The sequence below is a fragment of the Brassica napus genome, chromosome A5, assembly GCF_020379485.1.
Source record: "Brassica napus cultivar Da-Ae chromosome A5, Da-Ae, whole genome shotgun sequence".
NCBI lineage: Eukaryota > Viridiplantae > Streptophyta > Magnoliopsida > Brassicales > Brassicaceae > Brassica > Brassica napus.
In genome coordinates, this window is record NC_063438.1 from 24,044,911 (window position 1) to 24,065,807 (window position 20,897).

General features: G+C 35.8%; 4 protein-coding genes and 1 pseudogene across 4 annotated transcripts; all 5 read left to right on the forward strand.

Annotated features, from left to right (window-relative positions):
* Nucleotides 1-19: 19 nt before the first annotated feature.
* LOC111202666 (putative RING-H2 finger protein ATL62) lies at nt 20-517 on the forward strand. Its single transcript, XM_022695513.1, has one exon. The coding sequence runs from the start codon at nt 20-22 to the stop codon at nt 515-517; it is 498 nt and encodes a 165-aa protein (XP_022551234.1).
* A 5,526-nt stretch (nt 518-6,043) lies between these two features.
* Nucleotides 6,044-9,239, forward strand: LOC106423546 (pectinesterase/pectinesterase inhibitor 3). The gene is made up of 3 exons (XM_013864318.3): nt 6,044-6,834; nt 7,332-7,815; nt 8,473-9,239. The coding sequence occupies exons 1-3, from the start codon at nt 6,232-6,234 to the stop codon at nt 9,162-9,164; spliced, it is 1,779 nt and encodes a 592-aa protein (XP_013719772.2). The 5' UTR covers nt 6,044-6,231; the 3' UTR covers nt 9,165-9,239.
* A 2,049-nt stretch (nt 9,240-11,288) lies between these two features.
* BNAA05G25160D lies at nt 11,289-12,269 on the forward strand. Its single transcript, XM_013861396.3, has 3 exons — nt 11,289-11,634; nt 11,753-11,877; nt 11,971-12,269. The coding sequence occupies exons 1-3, from the start codon at nt 11,467-11,469 to the stop codon at nt 12,107-12,109; spliced, it is 432 nt and encodes a 143-aa protein (XP_013716850.1). The 5' UTR covers nt 11,289-11,466; the 3' UTR covers nt 12,110-12,269.
* A 1,502-nt stretch (nt 12,270-13,771) lies between these two features.
* LOC106420551 lies at nt 13,772-16,116 on the forward strand (annotated as a pseudogene).
* Nucleotides 16,117-17,383: 1,267 nt separating this feature from the next.
* Nucleotides 17,384-20,308, forward strand: LOC106393618 (subtilisin-like protease SBT1.5). The gene has a single exon (XM_013834304.3). It carries the CDS (start codon nt 17,673-17,675, stop codon nt 19,983-19,985), a length of 2,313 nt encoding a protein of 770 aa, XP_013689758.1. The 5' UTR covers nt 17,384-17,672; the 3' UTR covers nt 19,986-20,308.
* The last annotated feature ends 589 nt before the right edge of the window (nt 20,309-20,897 follow it).

Genomic DNA, 20,897 nt, shown 5'->3' on the forward strand with positions numbered 1-20,897 from the left:
AATCAAAACGTTTTCGAAGATGAACGAAGATCAAGAAATTGCCTTATTCATGGCGACTATGGCTACGTTTGGTTGTGTAGTGCTATTGTGTTTATGCTGTATGGAGTCTCGTAGGGGCAACAATAGTCATCCAACTCAACCCCCTCGTAGATTTCATGAGCTAATCCAAGACATCAAACCCACCATCAACTATAAACCTCCCGCTCCTCCACCAATCCCCGTGGTGAATTTCAACTCTCATAACTTCAAAAACGTTGTCGAGTGCGTTGTTTGCCTCTCCAACCTAGTCGATGGAGACAAAGCCAGGGTTATGCCGACATGTAAACACTGCTTTCACGTGGATTGCATCGACAAGTGGCTTAAATGTAATTCCATTTGTCCTGTCTGCAGAATAAACGTTGTTGGTCGTTTGGCCCTAAATGACGGCTCGATTTTTCAATCTCTTCCGAGTATAGGAGCTAACTCTGTGATGGATATGGATAGTTCGGCCGAATCAGAAACTCGAGACGGCCAATAACGGTATCTTACTTAAACCACTTTGTTTGCAGTGTATATAAATGGTACATTCAAGAAAGTTTCCCTAGTCCGGGTTTTTTTTAGTGTCTTATTTCAATTTTTCATTAGTTTAGTTGGTCAGACATTACATCAAATATTAAGAAACTGGTACAGCAATGAAACAAACTCCATTGAATGTCAGACCGCACAGCCCTCTTTGCTAAAACATCAGCACAAGTATTAAAAGATATATTAATAAACCTAAATTTCTATAGAATGAAATGAATTTCGCCAAGCCTAGATAGTGTTTACATAGTTCTGCAGTCGTAGAAACCCTGCAAAGGTAAAAATGTACGTATTTTTTAAATGCAAATGGTATTAAAATTACTGCGGTTTTCTTGTCGGTTAAAATATTAATAAATATTTCAACCTTTTCTTTGTTATTTAAAAAATATTTGTCCTACTAATTCTAAAATTTGTTTCTTCAATGCGTCGTCTGTCTCTCAGAGCTTGCTGATGGAGACAAAGCTAGGGTTTTGCCTACTTGTAATCATTGGTTTCATGCCCATTGCATCGATTTGTGGTTTCAATCTCACTCAACGTGTCCTGTCTGTAGAAACATAGTTGGTTTAGCCGAAAATCACTATTCAGGTTTCGAACCTGATGAGTCTCCGACCAATTCTCTTCCAACTACAAACACGGCAGTTATTGAAGACTCTGACGAAACAAACGAAGTTCAACCAGACCAGATCTGCAGCCGTTGTGTGGCCGACATTCTTATTAGGGTATAATACAAACTAACATCATATTATCATTATTATGTTCTTTTTATTGTTTTCGGTGTTCTCTAGTTCCATTATAAAGATCCATACCACACAAACATTTTAGACGTGGATGGATCTTCTATTAAAATGTCATAGATCTTGGCCTAGTTTCCGGTCAAAGCGAGTTTTGAGACACTTCTCACAGATATTCTCAAATTTCTTGATCACCTCAAAACGTATATTAATTGTGCAATCTTTGTTAATTAAAATCTCTTTAAAATTTTCTTAAATATGTTTGCTAATAAATCGTACTCATTGATTCAATATTGTGTTTTAGCTTTCTAGTTACAAGTATATGGCAATATGATCATAAGCCTATGGCAATTGGAAATGTCTGGATTCAGAATGCCGTGCGATTCATACCCTATCAGGGCCAGTTTTTATATTAGCATCCCGAAAAATGTCTACTGAAAACAACCCTGTCGAAAGTATTTAAGTCTGTGTTTTTTTTGAACAATTTTAAGTCAGTTTCCACCTATTAAAAGAACGGAAAATATTGGAAAAGTAGAAGCAAAGAGACGAGCGGTACAGCTTTGAGAATCTCAAAAAAAAAATAGTAAGGTATTACTTTTTTTAAAGGATAAATTACTTTCTTAGTGGTTTAAATTTGTTTATGGTTTCGAATGTTACGAACCGCTACGTCCTGCACCGCAGTTAACAGTAACAAAAATCTCTATATATACCATATATCTATACGTTTTTATAACTGTTAAAACCGCACCGCAGTTAAACCGCTTGTCCCACACCGCTCAAACCGTAGTTACCATTCGAAGCCTATAATTTAACATTTAACTATTTACTAAATAATTTTAAAAAATATTAGTAGTACTAAATTTGTGAGAACCCCTTGGGAAGATTCCCGATGATGATGTCACGAAATATAAAATAACAGAAATCCTTATAATTACCTGTACATCGATTCCAAGTTTAAATATTCCAAAATTTGATATAAATTTCAGCTGTACATGGATTTTTCCTTTTTTCTGTTCCGTTATAAATTAAATATAGAAAACCTAAAAAAGCAAATGTATTTAAATGATATTCCTTCCGTTTTATTTTTTAGTTGACACTTTAGACTTAGACACACGTAGTAAAAATATTTAATTTTATATATTTACTAAATAAAAATATTATTACCAATACATTTAACCATATTTAAACAATCAGAAAAGCATATTGAAATATAAACCAATAAATTTTGCTTTAAAATTATAAAATGACATTTATTTAGAAATGAAAATTTTATTCTACAACGACAATTAAATTGAAACAAAAAAATATTAAATTGCTTATGTTTTTTGGTCGGTCATTTTGGTGCGGTTTGAACAACTCTACGGCTGGATAATACTCAGGCCCTTTATAGCCAATGGTAGCGCAATATTTGTGAAGTAGAACTGCACACAGATTAGATATTCGGGGTTTGAGAGGTATTTGTGATTTATTTTGTATATCACGGATATCTATTTTTTTTATTTGTTTTGCTTCGAAAAAATATGAATATCCAAAAAATCGGATATCCAAAAAATAAACAGATATTTGCAGATATTTACAAATACTTACGGATATTTCATATGTTTTGATTAATACAAATAATCTTGAAAATTTGATACAAATTTGTTTCATAAAATATTTTTTGCATGATTTATAGAATAAAAATTTAAAATAGTGAAACTACATATTTTGTAAATTTTAAACTTAATTAACAATTATATAATATAAGACAAACTTAAGAAAAAGTTATAATTGTCATAATTTTTTTCTCTCTTTTTATGTAATACTTTAGTATAAGTAATAATGTGAACAAAATTTGTCAAATCATGTTAGAGTAATAATTATATAAATTTATACATTTAAAACCATAAATATAATCAAGATATATATGTATTTATATATTGCCGGATCGGGCGGATATCCACTTTTCAAAATTTTAATATTTGTGTTTGCTTTTATTTTAACGGATATTGATTTTTAGTATTTGATTTACTTCGAAAGTTTATGGATATCCAAAATTTTCGAATTTCGAATAGTGAATCGAATCAAAATTAATGGATAAAATGGGCAGCTCATGTAAGATGCAGCCCATGCATATACCGGGAAAAAAAAACTGAACAGACAGAACTATTATATTTTTCTTGCAACTATTGTTTTTTTCTTGCAAAATATACTGAATCTTGACTCAGTTTGTTATTAGTCAACAAGTCCAGTTGTTATACTAGAGATACAGTAGAAGGTATTTATTGTAGTAGTTTATTTTGAAAAGTTACATCTACCAACGCTCTCTACTGACATCAATTTTAGCTAGATAAACTGTGTGCGCAGAAAGACGTGTAAAGCGTGAACAGAGAGACAAATCTACCACCAACAAACCTGACCTTGCGAAGAATAATTGACAGCTCGTAATTGTAGGAAGATAGAATATTTGTACATGTATTTTACATATTAACTATGATTATTACATTTGTTTATTCATAATTCATAAGCTATGATAGTATTAGTATAGGTTTGGATTAGTTTTGTTTTGTTCAACTTAAACTTGTAATCGACATTAGGATTCTCGAGTCTCGGGCTGAATGAAAAAAGTAAAAAAAAAAAGTTATGATAGTATTTTTTTTTTTAAACAAAGCATGCGAAAATACAACTCAGACATTCGCTTATTACACACAAGTTGGACGCTACATCGGATGTCTTGTATGGTTTGTATCTGCAAATTGTTGTCGTAAAGGAGTGTGCAAGTTGTTTGTTTATTTTACCTTTTAATATCATAACCCACACTATTAATTGTTCTGCTTTCTTTTATACAATAATGAAAGATTGTTGAACAACAACAAAAGATTTATAGTCGATAACGATTTACATGACTCTTCTAACATAACCTTTTTATTTGAAAGAAAAAACGAAAATTTGCCGATAAATAAAGAAAATGAAAGACAAGCTGTACGTGATTGATAGCAATTTACAACGGTGCCTGCTTTTTAATGTCTAGTATCGCAGATAATTAATATTCTTAACTACTAACCTGAAGTGGAAATAATGGTACAAGAAATACGAAGGTGATATTTGAACCCAAAAAAATACGAAGGTGATAGATGGGATCTCTAAAAGACTGAAACTATTCTCAAAATTATACAAATACAAAGATTATATACGTAAAAAAATATTATATACGTTTAACACAAGCTGTTATAAGATTAGTCAAGTTATAAAAATACTTTTATGATGTGTCATCTATAGTAATTTTTGTTTGTCAAGGCTATCATACCCTCTCGAAATACAAACCAAGCATTTTCTTTATACTGGTATGGTAAACAGCATGATCAAAAGAGCAACAGCATATTACCATTGTACATTTCACCATTCAGGCATTCATACATGTTTCTGTCAGTCAAATCTTTTTTTTTTTTGCAGGTTGTTCTTGGAGAGATGCCTTTAGAACATGCAACCTTGAGGAATTTTTGTCATAATGAAGGTTATATAGTTGCTATATAACCAAGCCGGCAATAACATACCTTTATATATAAATATATTGTTTCCTCTCTTACTATAGAAACAAAGTTATTACAAACAGAACTAGGATTTGCGTTATACGTATCCGAGAAAAAACTTGTATATTAAAATATACTTTAATCGAATTAGTTATTACAACAAAACTAGGATTTGCGTTATACGTATCCGAGAAAAAAACTTGTATTTTAAAATATACTTTAATCGAATTAGTGGAACTTTTTTTTTCCTTAAAGGTAGTAAATGGACCCAGGACAGGCTTGCAGCCAGCAGCCTAAATACTTTCTATTTATTATTTCATCGATTTATTCGGTGCCGCTTATCACGGCACAACTAATTAATTATTTTATACTTATATAGACCGAATCATAAACGTTAATACTTTATTTTATTTTTATATTTCTATTTGCAATTTTTTTATTTATGTATTGGAGCTGTTTCATTTCTGTATATTTAATTTATAAAAGGTAGTAGGCAAAAAAAAGTAGTAGGCAGATTGTGATCATTTTAAGATATATTCCAAATGATTGTCATTAAAATATATTATTGAAATAAACTTCAATGATTCTATAAATCTCTACAAAGCATTGATAAATATCTTGCAACTGATGTTATATTTATAATATTAGTCATTTGATTAGATTAATTTTTACCATCCATTCTTAAGAATATTTTGTATAAATAATAGACTTTTCATTTGTAAATCTCCATTATTTTCAGTATAGGAACAATTTTACTACGCTAAAAATTCAAAGATGAGTTTCTATAAATTTAACACAGCAACATCATCGCTGTAAAAGAAAAAAAACACAGCAACATCATCAGTGCAAACTACTACTACGTCGCTACATGTTTGATCAAATACAAAGATGTTTATAAGATTATATAAGTCAAAATCAAGCTATATTCAAATATCTTGTTTTGTAAAGTCCTGAAAATATCTTAAACATTAGTTTCAAACCACTAAATGTATCGTACTTGTTTCGGTCACTGACTAGTTAAAGACCTTTGTATTGGTGTATAGGCTAAAACGAAGTGAGGTGAGTTCTTCACTAGTAAAGCAGTAACTTGGTAAGCATGACAAGGAATGATATTACCGTTAGACTTGTCTTCGGAGAAAATCAAAATCAATTACATAAATCCAAATTTGGGAACACGACAATAGTATTTCTGTGGAACTCAAATAATCGGATTTTAAAACAGATCTTATCTTCTATTAGCGAGGCGGCTCGTAACATGTGTGTGTTTTCTGTTTAATCAAACTCCGCTCAAATAATAGAGTCAAGAAAAGTAAAAGGAAAGAGAAAAAAGAAAAGTCATTAAAAATCTCGTGCATGATTTTAATTTCATCAGTATAAACACCAACTCTTCGGGAGCACATTCACCACTACTCACTCATCAGTGTCAAACAATGGCACCATCCATCAAAGAAATCTTCTCCAAAGATAACTTCAAGAAAAATAAGAAAATTGTTTTACTTTCCGCTGCCGTAGCCTTGCTCCTCGTAGCTTCCGTCGCCGGAATAGCCGCCGGAGCTTCAAAAGCCAACGAAAACGGTAAACGAACTCTATCACCGACTTCTCACGCCGTGCTAAGATCCGCATGCAGCTCCACGCTTTACCCTGAGCTATGCATATCGGCCGTGGCCACCGCCGGGGGCGTCAAACTCACGTCGCAGAAAGACGTCATTGAGGCTTCGCTTAACCTAACAACAACCGCCGTTGAACACAATTACTTCGGCGTCAAGAAACTGATAAAGAAAACGAAAGGACTAACTCCTCGAGAGAAGACGGCGCTTCATGACTGTTTGGAGACTATTGATGAGACGCTAGATGAGCTTCACGAGGCGCTCGAAGATCTCCATATGTATCCTAACAAGAAATCTCTCCGGGAACACGCCGGTGATCTCAAAACCCTAATTAGCTCTGCCATTACCAACCAGGAGACTTGTCTCGACGGCTTCTCTCATGACGCCGCCGACAAGAAAGTCCGTAAGGCCTTGTTGAAGGGTCAGGTACGTAAAACCATCAAATCTTTACCCATTGCCGTTCTCAAGTGGAATTGCATAACAATTGAAAATAAAATAAAAATATGTGAAACGTATAAATCATTATGAAAAATGATTTATTAAAAAAATGTAAAAGTCGACAAATGCAAATGTTTTGGTTCCCTAAATTTATGGAATCTGAAATGGATCAACATAACACTACCACCACTCTGATATATTTCATAGTGGGGTTACAAATTGAGATTGATTATTACAGATATGTATATATAGTAGTAAAATTTATAGATAGGGTAAAAAGGAAACTATCACATCACTTTGACGAATTTAGATTTGGTTTTGTATTTATTCTTCCAATGAAAATGAAATGCTGTTAGCTAGTGTTGGTCTATATGTGTGAATAGTTGCTATCAGTTATTATAGAGTATACATTTAATTACATAAACTTGCTGATAACACAATTTTTTTTAAAAAATATAGCTTTATAACGAAATGATTTTGTGTAGATGCACGTAGAGCACATGTGCAGCAACGCACTAGCAATGATCAAGAACATGACTGATACCGACATAGCCAATTTCGAGCTGAAAGCTAAACTCAGCTCAAACAACCGTAAACTCAAGGAGGAAGAGACTACGGTGGCCGTAGATATTGCCGGTGCCGGAGAATTAGGTGCTGATGGGTGGCCGACTTGGTTATCTGCGGGAGATAGGAGGCTTCTTCAAGGGTCTACGGTGAAAGCCGATGCCACCGTGGCGGCTGACGGTAGTGGTACATTCACGACTATTTCGGCTGCGGTTGCGGCGGCTCCCGAGAATAGTAATAAGAGGTATGTAATACATATAAAAGCAGGAGTTTATAGAGAGAATGTGGATGTGGCCAAGAAGAAAAAGAATATAATGTTTATGGGAGATGGTCGGACAACAACTATTATTACCGCAAGTAGAAACGTCGTCGACGGTAGCACTACCTTTCACTCTGCCACCGTTGGTAAGCAATTTTAGTTATTATTATTATTTTTTGAAATGTTTGACGTAATTTTGCACGATGTGGCCCTTCTTTGTGGTGGAGAATCTTAACTCTTTTCATGTACATTAATTACACACATGCAGAGTCTTAGTCTTAGTACTCACTACAACAGATACTCACACATGTAGCCTAGTAACGAGATGAAATTAAATTTGAATTTGAATTACTATAACTGAACAAAACGCCTTGTAACATCTTCATGTGCGAGTCTCTATCAATCATTTTTTCTTGGCTTTATTCATATACTTTTCCAGGTCACTTAATGTGGATTGGGTTTATCCGTTTATGGCTCATCCACTCGTGAAGAGAGCCTTTAGTTGTATTACCTTTTTCTTTCTTTTCTTTTGTTTTTCTTTTTCTTGTGCCATTGTTATTGACTTTTCTCCCCGATCTTGTCCTTTATTAAATTTGTTACATCATTTCATTACAGTACATCACATTTCAAAGTCTGCATTTCATTTCTTCATCTTTTTAAACGTTATAAAATATTTTATACTAAAGCTAAAGTTATAAACCCCTTAAACTAAAGTGAGATTACAGCAAAACTATTTTACGTTATTATACTTTCATAGCTAATGATCCACTGAGTTAATTAATGTTATCTTTTCTGGGGACCAGCTGCTGTCGGTGAGCGATTCCTAGCTCGTGACATCACTTTCCAGAACACGGCAGGTCCGTCAAAGCACCAAGCGGTGGCTCTCCGTGTCGGTTCTGACTTCTCCGCTTTCTATCAATGCGACATGTTAGCCTACCAAGACACTCTCTACGTACACTCCAACCGTCAGTTCTTTGTCAAGTGCCTCATCGCCGGAACCGTCGATTTTATTTTCGGAAACGCCGCTGTTGTTCTCCAAGACTGTGACATCCACGCTCGTCGACCAAACTCTGGCCAGAAAAACATGGTCACGGCCCAAGGACGGACAGACCCTAACCAGAACACTGGGATAGTTATCCAAAAATGTAGGATCGGTGCCACGTCGGATTTACAGTCAGTGAAAAGTAGTTTTCCAACGTATCTTGGTCGGCCGTGGAAGGAGTACTCACAGACGGTGATAATGCAGTCGGCTATCTCCGACGTGATCCGACCCGAAGGGTGGTCTGAGTGGACCGGGACATTCGCGTTGAACACTTTGACTTATAGAGAGTATGCGAACACAGGAGCAGGGGCTGGAACTGCAAATAGAGTGACGTGGAAGGGTTTTAAGGTTATTACTGCTGCTGCTGAAGCTCAGCCATATACGGCTGGTCAGTTTATTGGTGGTGGTGGCTGGTTATCCTCGACCGGTTTTCCTTTTTCGCTTGGTCTTTGAGATATTATGGGTTGTGATTCTAGACATTGTTGGTTGAATAATCATTGATTTTATAAATAAATCAAAATATGTATCCTTGGCGTTGTGTATTTTTCATTGTTACAGATTGTAAACGAGATAAAACAATTGCGAATTTTGGGTCTTCAGAATATGGATTAGTAAGAAAATAAATGTTGTATATTGACAAGGATGAGGACTAGTGTCGTGGTATATTACAAAACATGTATTTCTCTTAAAAAGTCTATTCACTTTTAGTTGTCAATGAAACATATTTTCATATTTCCGACATGCTACAAAAAAAAAAAAAGATAAAACAATCTTGCTATAATGCCTTCCGTATGACGGGCCGGGGTTCGGGAATATATATATACCTGATAGACTGGGCCTCATTTTATTTTTTAAATTGAATTGAATGTAAAACTAATTCAAGATCCAAAACATATTTTTGTACAGCATCTTTTGCTTTCAGCTTAACTTGGCTTTTGCAAAAAGGATAATCAATTTATTCTAACCAAAATCAGAAAATGTTGAATTACAAAGCAGAGTATTCATCTATGCTTCGAACCAGGTCTGCATTCCATCGTTGAACTTTCAGTCCCCCATGGTTCTAACAGAAACGAGATGGTTTCGTTTCGGACTTGTTTATCAAATATGTGGAACGGCCTTTTTAATTTTAAGATGAACATTAAATTTTTAACCTTGTTTTTTTTTTTGGACAACTAACCTTGTTATTAAGCTTAAAAAAAAAATAACTCCAAAGCCCATTCATGGAATTTTCACTCCTAGTAGTAGGTTTCCACTTTCGTACTATATCATCGTATCAAAATTTTGTTATTACGTACTTTTTTTGAAACTTTTTGTTATCACATACTTGCTGCTCATATAAAATATGAAGATCGTACGGTTTTGATAAGTTAGGCCACCACTCTGCGATGATATAAGTGGAAGACGATCTAGAAAAATGATATACAAAAATAACTTTGGTGACGACGTATATAATCTCCCAACCTCCTGAATCAGAGACCACAAGTATTAGTTATAATTTTTGTATTTAAATTTTCTAAACTAAGTTTTGTGTTTCAAAAAAAAAAAATTTATAAACTAAGTACCGAATAATCAATTAGCATTAATATTATCTAGTAGCTGCCAATACTATAATGTTAGTTTTGGTTTGAGCGAAGTGATTGTGGAAGCAATTTTCTTTTTCTTGTATTGTTAATAGCCATTCTGGAAGTTGTTCTCCAACGTTTTGTGACCTTGACGACCTACCTTGATAAGTTGATAAGATGATTAATACCACCATTTATAGTTTTAATATATATTTTCTTGTTCAGAATGTCCAAAGTTGTTGATGACTCAGAAACTAGTGAACATTTGTGGTTTTCTTTTAAGAAAACAATAAAAAGATTAGTACTATAACCTTATTTAATTTGTTATATATTCTCTAGATAATACCCATGGGCCATGGGATAATACTACTCTAGAAAACACCCTACTGACGTTGGAAAGAGACAACCTTTTCCGGGCAACTGTGCGACGATGTCTCCATGTTTAGCTAACATTTCGTCTAATCATATCATTAACTTTTCACCAATTATTGACATTTTTGAAATAAAACAAAAATTTACATGTCACTAAGATGGACACGTGTCACTATTTAGTTAAGTTAAATAAATATTAAGAAGATGAATTCGTCACTGGGCGGCAGATAAACCATAAATTACACTATTAAGTAGTCATCTCATGATCATATACGTGAAAGCATTCTATCACACTATGTAAACCACAAGTTAATATTTATTTTTCTTTGTTGAACAAAAAAAATTATTTTTCTTTTGAACAACACCAACCAATCATACGGTATGATTCATACCTGAGTAGACGTTTTTGGACACATGCGCATAAATTCAACGATTACAGGAAAAATTTACCGGCCAGCCTTTCTCAAGTGTCAGTAGATGTAAGAAGAAATACAAACCATTAATAGAGAAAAGAAGCTTAATTTTACAATAATGTTTAAGAAGGAACAATTTTACAAGTTAGTAATAATAATATGAGAGTTGACACCACGATAAAGACAATATGAACTTGTTAATAAGATGACCACTCTTATCGGCTATTATAATATGTGCATCTTGTGTCTAAACTATAGAAATCTTTTAAAATAATTAAACGAAGATTCAACCAATCATAGGAATTTATAAGTTTGGGTTTCCCATTATCTTTTGTTAAGTAACATGTGTCCCAAAAAGAAGAGAGATCAAAGTTTCATCTGAAAATTAAAACAAAAAACACAGAGGCTATGGCATATTCAATTAAACTCTGTCTTCCTCTTCAAACACCATGTTCTGCTCCAAAGACAGTAAGATCAAAGACTTTGATGCTTCAACAGAGTCAGGTTCAAGTTAAAGTCAAGCAAGTAACAGTTTCACAGCCTCAACCGATAAGATACTCCACCAAGAAGAACACTGTACGATCATTTCTTCTTTTTGTCTAGAAATTAGTCTTTGATTTTCTTGAGAATTTCGACACAACCCATTTGGGAAAATCTGATTTTTGAAAATGTTTTTTTTTTCCTTTCAAAATAGGTGTTCGAAGATCCAATCCAAGGGATCATATGTTACACAGATGATAATGGAGAAGTTATATGTGAAGGGTACGATGAAGGTCCTCGTTGTCCACTAGACAGCTCAATGGTAGCTTCTCACTCAAGGTATAGTAAACTTCCTAATTGTAAATTAAAAATATAACCAGATCAACTTGTTTCAATGCCTTAACTATTGAATTTGGTATATAAAAAAAACAGAGAGGTGGAGATTCTTGAACTTCTGCAAAGAAGTTATCAGGAACTGAGAGTTACATACAAGGGTGATGGTCAAAGACATGAAATTGCTTCACGACAAGAGTTAGCAATGATCAAATGGATCAACTATGACTTTCTCTAAATTATCTCTCAGATATCAAAATCTGTTCAATTCACAAAGGCCTCTTGAATAAAATAAAGTACAAAAAAGGTTGTGAAAGAAGCAGATATTTGCTTCTTTCTTGTTCTATTTTGTAAGAACACAAACATGAATACATGCATGTGTCCAGATTCTGATTTCATTGTTCTTGAATGTTAAGACGGAAGCAACAACAAAAACAAATGTGAGAGCATCAAACATACAAGAAACGAATCTCATATACACAAGAAAAATATGAAAAAAAATTGTACAGACGAGATAAAAATTGAAATAATCTCACATCTTTCTGATGAAATTATTGACAATTTCCTAAAACTCTATTTGAATGACTCAATGCAAAAAATGATATCGGAGAGAAACCATATTTTCCAAGAGAAAAGAATAAATGAATCATAACCGAAGAATAATGTTCCCAAAATGCACAAAACCAATTTCTATACATGGACAAGAAAAAACTGGACATTATAAGGATTTGTATATCACTCTACTTGCTTACCGGCTTGAGAGGTTTCTTTTGGTTGATCAGACATGGAGTTACAAGTAACGACATTAGAGCATCTCCAAAAGAAACTCTATAACTCCAAATATAGAGTTTTTTGCTCTCCAAAAAGGAACTTCAAAACTTCAAATTTGAAGTTTTGAAGAGTGAAACTCCAAATATAGAGTTTCACTTTTCAAAACTTCAAATTTGAAGTTTCATCTTTTTATTTGCATTTTGGTCCTTACAATTATATGACATATTTATTATTCTTAAATATTTTTTTTTGTTTATTGTTTTAATCCTTAAAACTTTTATATCTTATAAATATTTCAAATTTGTTTTATAAATTTAAGTTTTACACATGAAATTAAATAAAAAAAATTTGAAACAAGATTTATAATATTTTAAAACTAGAATTAAACAACAAGAATATTACCAAAAAACCATGATAAAAACTTATTAAAAAGACATATTATAACAACACTAATAGTCTGGTAAATTTGCTCCGGAACCTCCCAAATCTCCAAAATATTGTCCAAATAAATTTTGTGTAACCGAAGATGATTGTTGTTGTTGCTCTTGACGCATTTTTCGTATGATTCTTTCTTGTTCAGATCGAATGTATTCACGAATATTAACATCATCGACAAAAGCTAAGTTTTTTAGCAATATTTTATTTTCCAATTTTACTTCTTTACAAGCTAACTTTTTTGCTTTATTTTGCAGTCGTAATTCAATCATCTCATGATATTTTTCCCTGCTTGTTGTACTTTCGTTTAAAAGATCAAGGGTTTTTTCGTTTGATGATATCAAACTATCAACAGCCATATTATGAGGATATTCTATTTCAAAAAAATTTGGCTCGTAATCTATAAATAAAAAATAAAAAGAATCATTTCTTACTTCGAAATGCACTAGTTGATCATATATGTGAGCATTATGGAAATAATTTTATGGAATAATGTAGTATTTGCTTGCAGTTTAATATTTAATTATGTACTTTTATTTATAATTTTATATTTTAGTGTAATATTTTTTTAATTAATATTTCTGTAATATTTATATATATGTACTAGTTATTTATAGAAGTTTTATGAATTTAAATCAACTATGACAAATATAAGGACTATAGTGTAAAATATAAATAATTTTAAAGTTAGGTTTGAAGTTTTACTTTTGGAGAAGAACATATTGAAACTTCAAATATAGAGTTTTGGAAACTTCAAAATAGAGTTCCTTTTTGGAGATGCTCTTAGGCGGTGACCATTGATCAGGAGCCAAGAGAAAATTCATCGCCTTCCTAAATATAGCTTGTATTGCTTTGGAGATATTATAGTTGGTGCTTCATTCTTTAAACCTCCTAAAATTCCTGTAAATTTCATCAAGACTCTAGATGTTTGTCCCCATGTGTAATGCGACTCAAGAAGTCGAAAATTCCGATAAATCTTTATCGTTCGTTATTTTCTTCATCCTCGCGTTTATTAGCAACGAGTAATCCATCACATCACCCAACTGCAAACACAAACAAGATCCTTAAGTTTATACACTTAAAGGAAGAATAGACAATAACTTTAAGTACGTTTATTTTCTTAAAATGTAAATTTATTATTCATAACGAAAATTTTCCTACATTGTACTCTAGGTCTCGGACAACTTGGACGAAATCACTAACATAGTTTTTTTTCAAATATGTGACAGTACTCATCAATAAGTGAAATGTGAAAGGTTTCTTAGTTTTGTTTATAACCAAAAGGCGTTTGACTACAACAATTCAATTCAACTGCCTAAGATTTCATGTTCCAATGCTTAATTAAATACTTACTAGTAATAACTATTTATCCTATGCAATTAAGCAGAAAAGACCCTTCGAATACAACATCCAACGCCATTATTTAACGTGCACGAGCCCAGCCATAATTTCAAAACAAAAGAGAAAAAAAAAACATACTAAACGATAAGATGAATGATGGATCGTCCTCATCATCATCAAACACAAAGATGGACCTGGTGGATGTATTAGTAGATGAATCCTACTTCTCTGCTTTATTCGATTACGATGAAGTCTTCCCTATCTCCGACGTCAACTACGCCACAGAGCTTCATCTCCAAGAAGCTCTCTTCTCTTCTTTGATCGCTTCAACGGCTAAGATCAATAAGATACCCCAAATCCAAAGGAGCGTCACTACGCTGATCAAGCAAGAGCCGGTGATAAAAATCGAAAGCGAACCCTTGGAACCATCCATAAGGTTATGTATGATTTGCATGGACGAAAAGCCTTCCTCCGACATGTTCCGAGGATCAGTCACATGCACTCATGCATACTGCACTCAGTGCACCATCCGCTACGTGGCGTCCAAGATCAAAGAACTCAGCGAGGATCAAATGCCCTGACGTGGAGTGCACGCGTTCGATAGAGCCGTACATGTGTAGAGATCTGATCCCAAAGGACGTGTTCGAGCGTTGGGAGAAGATCTTGTGCGAGTCGTTGATTTCTTCATGGGACAAGCTGTACTGCCCGTTCAAAGACTGTTCATCTGTGATGATTCTTGACGATGTTAATAATGCTAATGTGGCGCAGACCGAGTGTCCATCTTGCCACAGAATGTTCTGTGCTCAGTGTAAGGTGGCGTGGCACGTTGGAGTTGGCTGTGAGGAGTTTCAAAGGTATGGGAACACTAAGAAGAAGAGTAGTGATGAAGAAGATGCTCTGTTGGTTCAAATGGCCAAGAATAAGCAGTGGAGGAGGTGCCCTAGTTGCAAGTTTTACGTTGAGAAAGCGGATGGATGTATGCATATAACGTGCAGGTATAAGTGTTTTATTTTGTTTTGCTAACTATATAAGTGTTTTATTATTTGTACAAATCATTTGTTCTAGGACATGTTTTTTATGTATTTATTTTATTTTATTTTATTTTATTTTGTACCATGTTTCAGGTGTGGATTTCAGTTCTGTTATGGTTGTGGATCAGTGTGGGTTTCTACTCACGCATGCCAAGTTCGTACCTAGAGGCCAATCGATGAATAATTGATGTGTGTTTTCTTTTGTTATTTTCCTATCAAAAATAATTATAATTCATCATACTTTCTAAGTTAATCAACGTTATATAGCTTCTCTGCGTAAGAAACTGGGGCCTAAATGTCGATTTTTTCGAATGTATTTAAAAGCATGTTAAACCCATTAACATGGATTTACAGTCGTAAAATGTAACTGAATTATATTTCCCTTTTTTGGTTTAAAAAAATAATAATTTCCCTCTCCCTAAGAAAATAACAATGAGTTTTCAAAGGGTTATAGAGTAGGGTTGAACGTTGATTCGACTTTTATTTAAAACTAAAAGCTGAAGTGTAAAAAGAAACAAACAAAAGAAAAGAGGTCTACTTGTCCCGCTTTAGAGCATCTCCAATGTAAAACTCCATTTTTTCCTTTAAAATGGAGTAAAAGTGAAAATTGAGTAAAATTGCTCCAACCCTATTCCATTTCTCACTCCATAATGGGGTGATGAACAAATAAAAAAGAGATTACTCAATTTATGGAATAAATTTCATTATGGAGTGAGATATGGAGTTGGGTTGGAGCATTCTTTACTTCATATTCATTTTTACTCTATTTTAAAGGAAAAAATAGAGTAGGAATGGAGATGCCCTTAGAAAACTTCCACTCATTACTAGACTTTCATTTGTCACTAATTGCATGACTTTTTTTTTTTTGACAAATCTAATTGCATGACTTTAAGGCTTTAATTAACATTAGTCCCATTTTCTTGTCTACGAGGTGTCTAATTGATGTGGATAATAATTTCAGTAATTCGTCTGAGTAATTTATAAAGTGAATACATTGATCCTACTTATTGTACGTTTCACCGACCAACACAATTGAATGGGTAAATTATTTCTTAAATTTGTTTTTCGTTTTATTATAGATTATGTTCAAGATGGTATGTTCAAGGTGAAAAAGGAAAGAAAAATAACAGAAACGAACAAAAACACGTGAACACTGCTTTCGGCTTCTGTGTTATGAAAATGCTTTTAAAAAGTGTTTGTGATAATATACTGTATTTAGGGAACTTAACAATGGCGTTATTCTCAAACAATAAATATCCACCTACTCAGGTGGATTTCCATGAAAACATGGGCACATCGTAACTCGTATTTACTATGCTTCAAAAAATTCAAAATATGGTGTTGCAAACCATAAATTGTTTTTTTTGGAATGAATGTTAAATGTAAACCAAAAATCTTACCAACAACTATAGTCACTACTCCCTTTGCATTTATTAAGTCGTTCCTAGCATATGATACATGTTTTCTTCTAAAATCATTGTAACCTTAGTGACTTAGTGTAGTGTGTTCAATACATTTAACATGTATCTAGATTTCTAGTCAGCCTTTGGCAGAAAAAAAGGCACATCATAATGCCTGATACTTGTTTTGATTAATCAAGTGAAAGCAACTACCCTGAGATTCAATACGAGCGACTCAAACAAGTGTCGTACAGGAATGAGACCCACATGGCATTTACCACATCACATGACGTGAACAAATCAGCTTTGTGTTTATAAGCTTTGAACTTCGTAATTATTCAAACTTTAGTTACAAAGATGGAATCATAATATCATTAAAAACTTCTAAGACTCTAATAATTGAGACAAATATCCCATTCCAATCTTCTGCAAAGATAAATTCCAAATCCCGTGAACGGAACATATGAATCTGTCACCTGAAACATAATTGCATAACTGGATATTATAAAGATTCTATGTTCATTCATAACTCTTAATTTTCTTTTACTTTTCTTCAAGTACATAGGGGTAATTGAGTAATACTGTAAACAAAGCAAAAAAGACAGTGCCTCCAGCTCACAGACACTAGCCACAGTCTCACAACTTCTACTGCTTGCTCTTTGTTCACACTTGCACTAGGTTTTTCCTCTCTTTCTCCGCTTCCACCCAAAAATCAAAGAGCAATGTGGTACCCTCTACCTCCTCCTTCTTCTTCCTCCTCCACTCACTAAACCAAATCTTGAATCAACAGTTAGAAATAAAAAACCCATAACTTTCTCCGTCAATGGCTTTCTTCTTCTTCCTCTTCCTCTTGACCCTCTTCTCTCTTTCCTCTTCAAACGACCTGAACTCCTTGACTTACATCGTCCACGTGGACCACGAAGCTAAACCCTCAATCTTCCCCACACACCGTCACTGGTACACCTCCTCACTCACTTCCACATCTTCCTCCATCATCCACACATACGACACCGTTTTCCACGGCTTCTCCGCTAGACTCACCGCTCAAGAAGCTACTCAGCTCCTAAACCATCCTCACGTCATCTCAGTTATCCCTGAGCAAGTCCGTCACTTGCACACCACTCGCTCCCCTGAGTTTCTCGGCCTTAGGTCCACCGACAAAGCGGGTCTCCTCGAGGAGTCCGACTTCGGGTCGGATCTTGTCATCGGAGTCATCGACACTGGTATCTGGCCCGAGAGGCCCAGCTTCGACGACCGAGGCCTCGGCCCAGTCCCCACCAAATGGAAAGGCCAATGCGTCCCCTCACAAGACTTCCCGGCGACGGCGTGTAACCGGAAACTCGTCGGAGCAAAATTCTTCTGCGGCGGGTACGAAGCAACCAACGGGAAGATGAACGAAACGACGGAGTTTCGCTCCCCCCGCGACTCCGACGGTCACGGGACCCACACCGCCTCCATCTCCGCCGGGCGTTACGTTTTTCCGGCGTCGACTCTCGGCTACGCTCGCGGCGTCGCTTCCGGGATGGCTCCCAAAGCCAGACTCGCCGCGTACAAAGTCTGCTGGAACTCCGGCTGCTACGACTCCGACATCTTAGCCGCCTTCGACGCAGCCGTCGCCGACGGCGTCGACGTCGTCTCCCTCTCCGTCGGCGGCGTCGTGGTTCCTTACTACCTCGACGCCATCGCCATCGGAGCCTTCGGAGCCATCGACCGAGGGATATTCGTCTCCGCCTCCGCCGGAAACGGAGGTCCCGGCGCTTTAACGGTGACGAACGTCGCGCCGTGGATGACGACGGTCGGCGCCGGAACCATCGACCGCGACTTCCCGGCGAACGTGAAGCTCGGGAACGGTAAAACGATTCCCGGCGTTAGCGTTTACGGTGGACCGGATCTGGATCCGGATAAAATGTACCCGCTTGTCTACGGTGGTAGCTTGCTCGGCGGCGACGGTTACTCTTCGTCTCTGTGTATAGAAGGCTCGTTGGATCCGAGTTTGGTGAAAGGTAAGATAGTTCTCTGCGACAGAGGTATAAACTCCAGAGCCACCAAAGGGGAGATCGTGAGGAAAAACGGTGGCGTGGGGATGATTATAGCGAACGGTGTGTTCGACGGCGAAGGTCTAGTCGCTGACTGCCACGTGTTACCTGCCACATCGGTTGGTGCTTCGGGAGGTGATGAGATCAGGAGGTACATCTCTGAGACTGCGAAATCTCGCTCGTCGAAACAGCCAACGGCTACGATCGTTTTCAAAGGGACCCGGCTTGGGATCCGACCCGCGCCCGTTGTTGCGTCTTTCTCCGCTCGCGGGCCTAATCCCGAGACGCCGGAGATTATTAAACCGGATGTTATCGCACCCGGTTTGAACATTCTCGCTGCTTGGCCTGACAAGATCGGTCCATCGGGGGTTCCTACCGATAACCGGAGGACGGAGTTTAACATTTTATCAGGGACTTCGATGGCGTGCCCGCACGTGTCGGGTCTTGCAGCTTTGCTCAAGGCGGCTCATCCTGATTGGAGCCCGGCTGCGATAAGGTCTGCGTTGATGACTACGGCTTACACGGTGGATAACCGAGATGAGCGAATGCTGGATGAGTCAACGGGGAACGCGTCTGCGGTTATGGATTACGGGTCGGGTCATGTTCACCCGACCAAAGCTATGGATCCAGGATTAGTCTACGATATAACATCTTACGATTACATCAACTTCTTGTGTAACTCCAATTACACAGGAACCAACATTGTGACTATAACACGGCGTAAAGCTGACTGCGATGGTGCTAGACGCGCGGGACACGTTGGGAATTTGAACTACCCGTCGTTCTCCGTCGTGTTTCAGCAGTATGGTGAGAGTAAACTGTCGACACATTTCATTAGGACAGTGACAAATGTCGGAGATTCAGACTCGGTTTATGAGGTTAAGATTAGGCCGCCGAGAGGGACGACGGTGACGGTTGAGCCGAAGAAATTATCGTTCAGACGGGTGGGGCAGAAACTGAGTTTTGTGGTTAGGGTGAAGACGACGGAGGTTAAACTGTCACCTGGAGCGACAAGTGTTGAGACTGGTCATATAGTTTGGTCGGATGGGAAACGAAATGTGACAAGTCCCTTGGTGGTTACTCTTCAACAACCTTTGTGAAGGGGTTTTAGGGTTTTGAGACAGGAAAAACTCTGGTCTCTTTGTTTTTATAAAATGTAAGATCATAAGCTGTTGTTTGTTGTCCTATCTAATGTCTATGATCTTTGTTGGCTGTTCCTGTAATGTAAAATGTATCTTATGCTGTTTTAGATGCATAATCTTAGAATCCAATAAGCCGTAGCGAAAATGTATATTTGGTGATGTGGGCTTCTAATGATGCTTGTAAAGCTTCAAGTTTTAAGCCCATATTATCACTTCTGCTTCAAGATAGTACTTGTTTTCTTCTACTAAAGTGAAATATCATGATTTCATTATTCGTTTTACTCTGGGTTTTACTACTTGGGTTGCTGATGACTGATGAGGTTCTTTTCTATGGTCCATATAAAATTGAACAAAAATCAGTACGATTCTTTTGTCCTTTTGTCGTTTCACTTGAATTCAAAGATGATGGTTCCAGTCGAATAAGAAACAAAACAAAGTAGAATGATGATTTGATTATAGTCTAATTTAGAAGATACGTGTAGTGAGGTGTGTTGGTGTATCTAACTTACTGCTAGAAGTGGCAGACACCAAGATTATGCCTTAAACAAAGACTTTGATTTGAGTTTGAAATATTCGATTCGGAGCTTTTAGATTTTACAGCCATCGAAGATAATCCGGATTACAAATCAAACGATTTAAATTGTTTCATCACTTTTTGAGTATTTAATTCTTTTACATACTACAAATTTTAATGATTTGTTATTACTTATTTGAGTTCGTACAGTTCATATTTAATAGTGAAACAAAAATAATTGCATGAGTACGGGTAGCTTTCAGAAGTTACATCATCTTCTGTTACTTGAGATCAGCTATTTTAGGAGCTTTGTATCAATCCAACCAGAAGAAAATGGTCCTACCTCCTTTTGCATC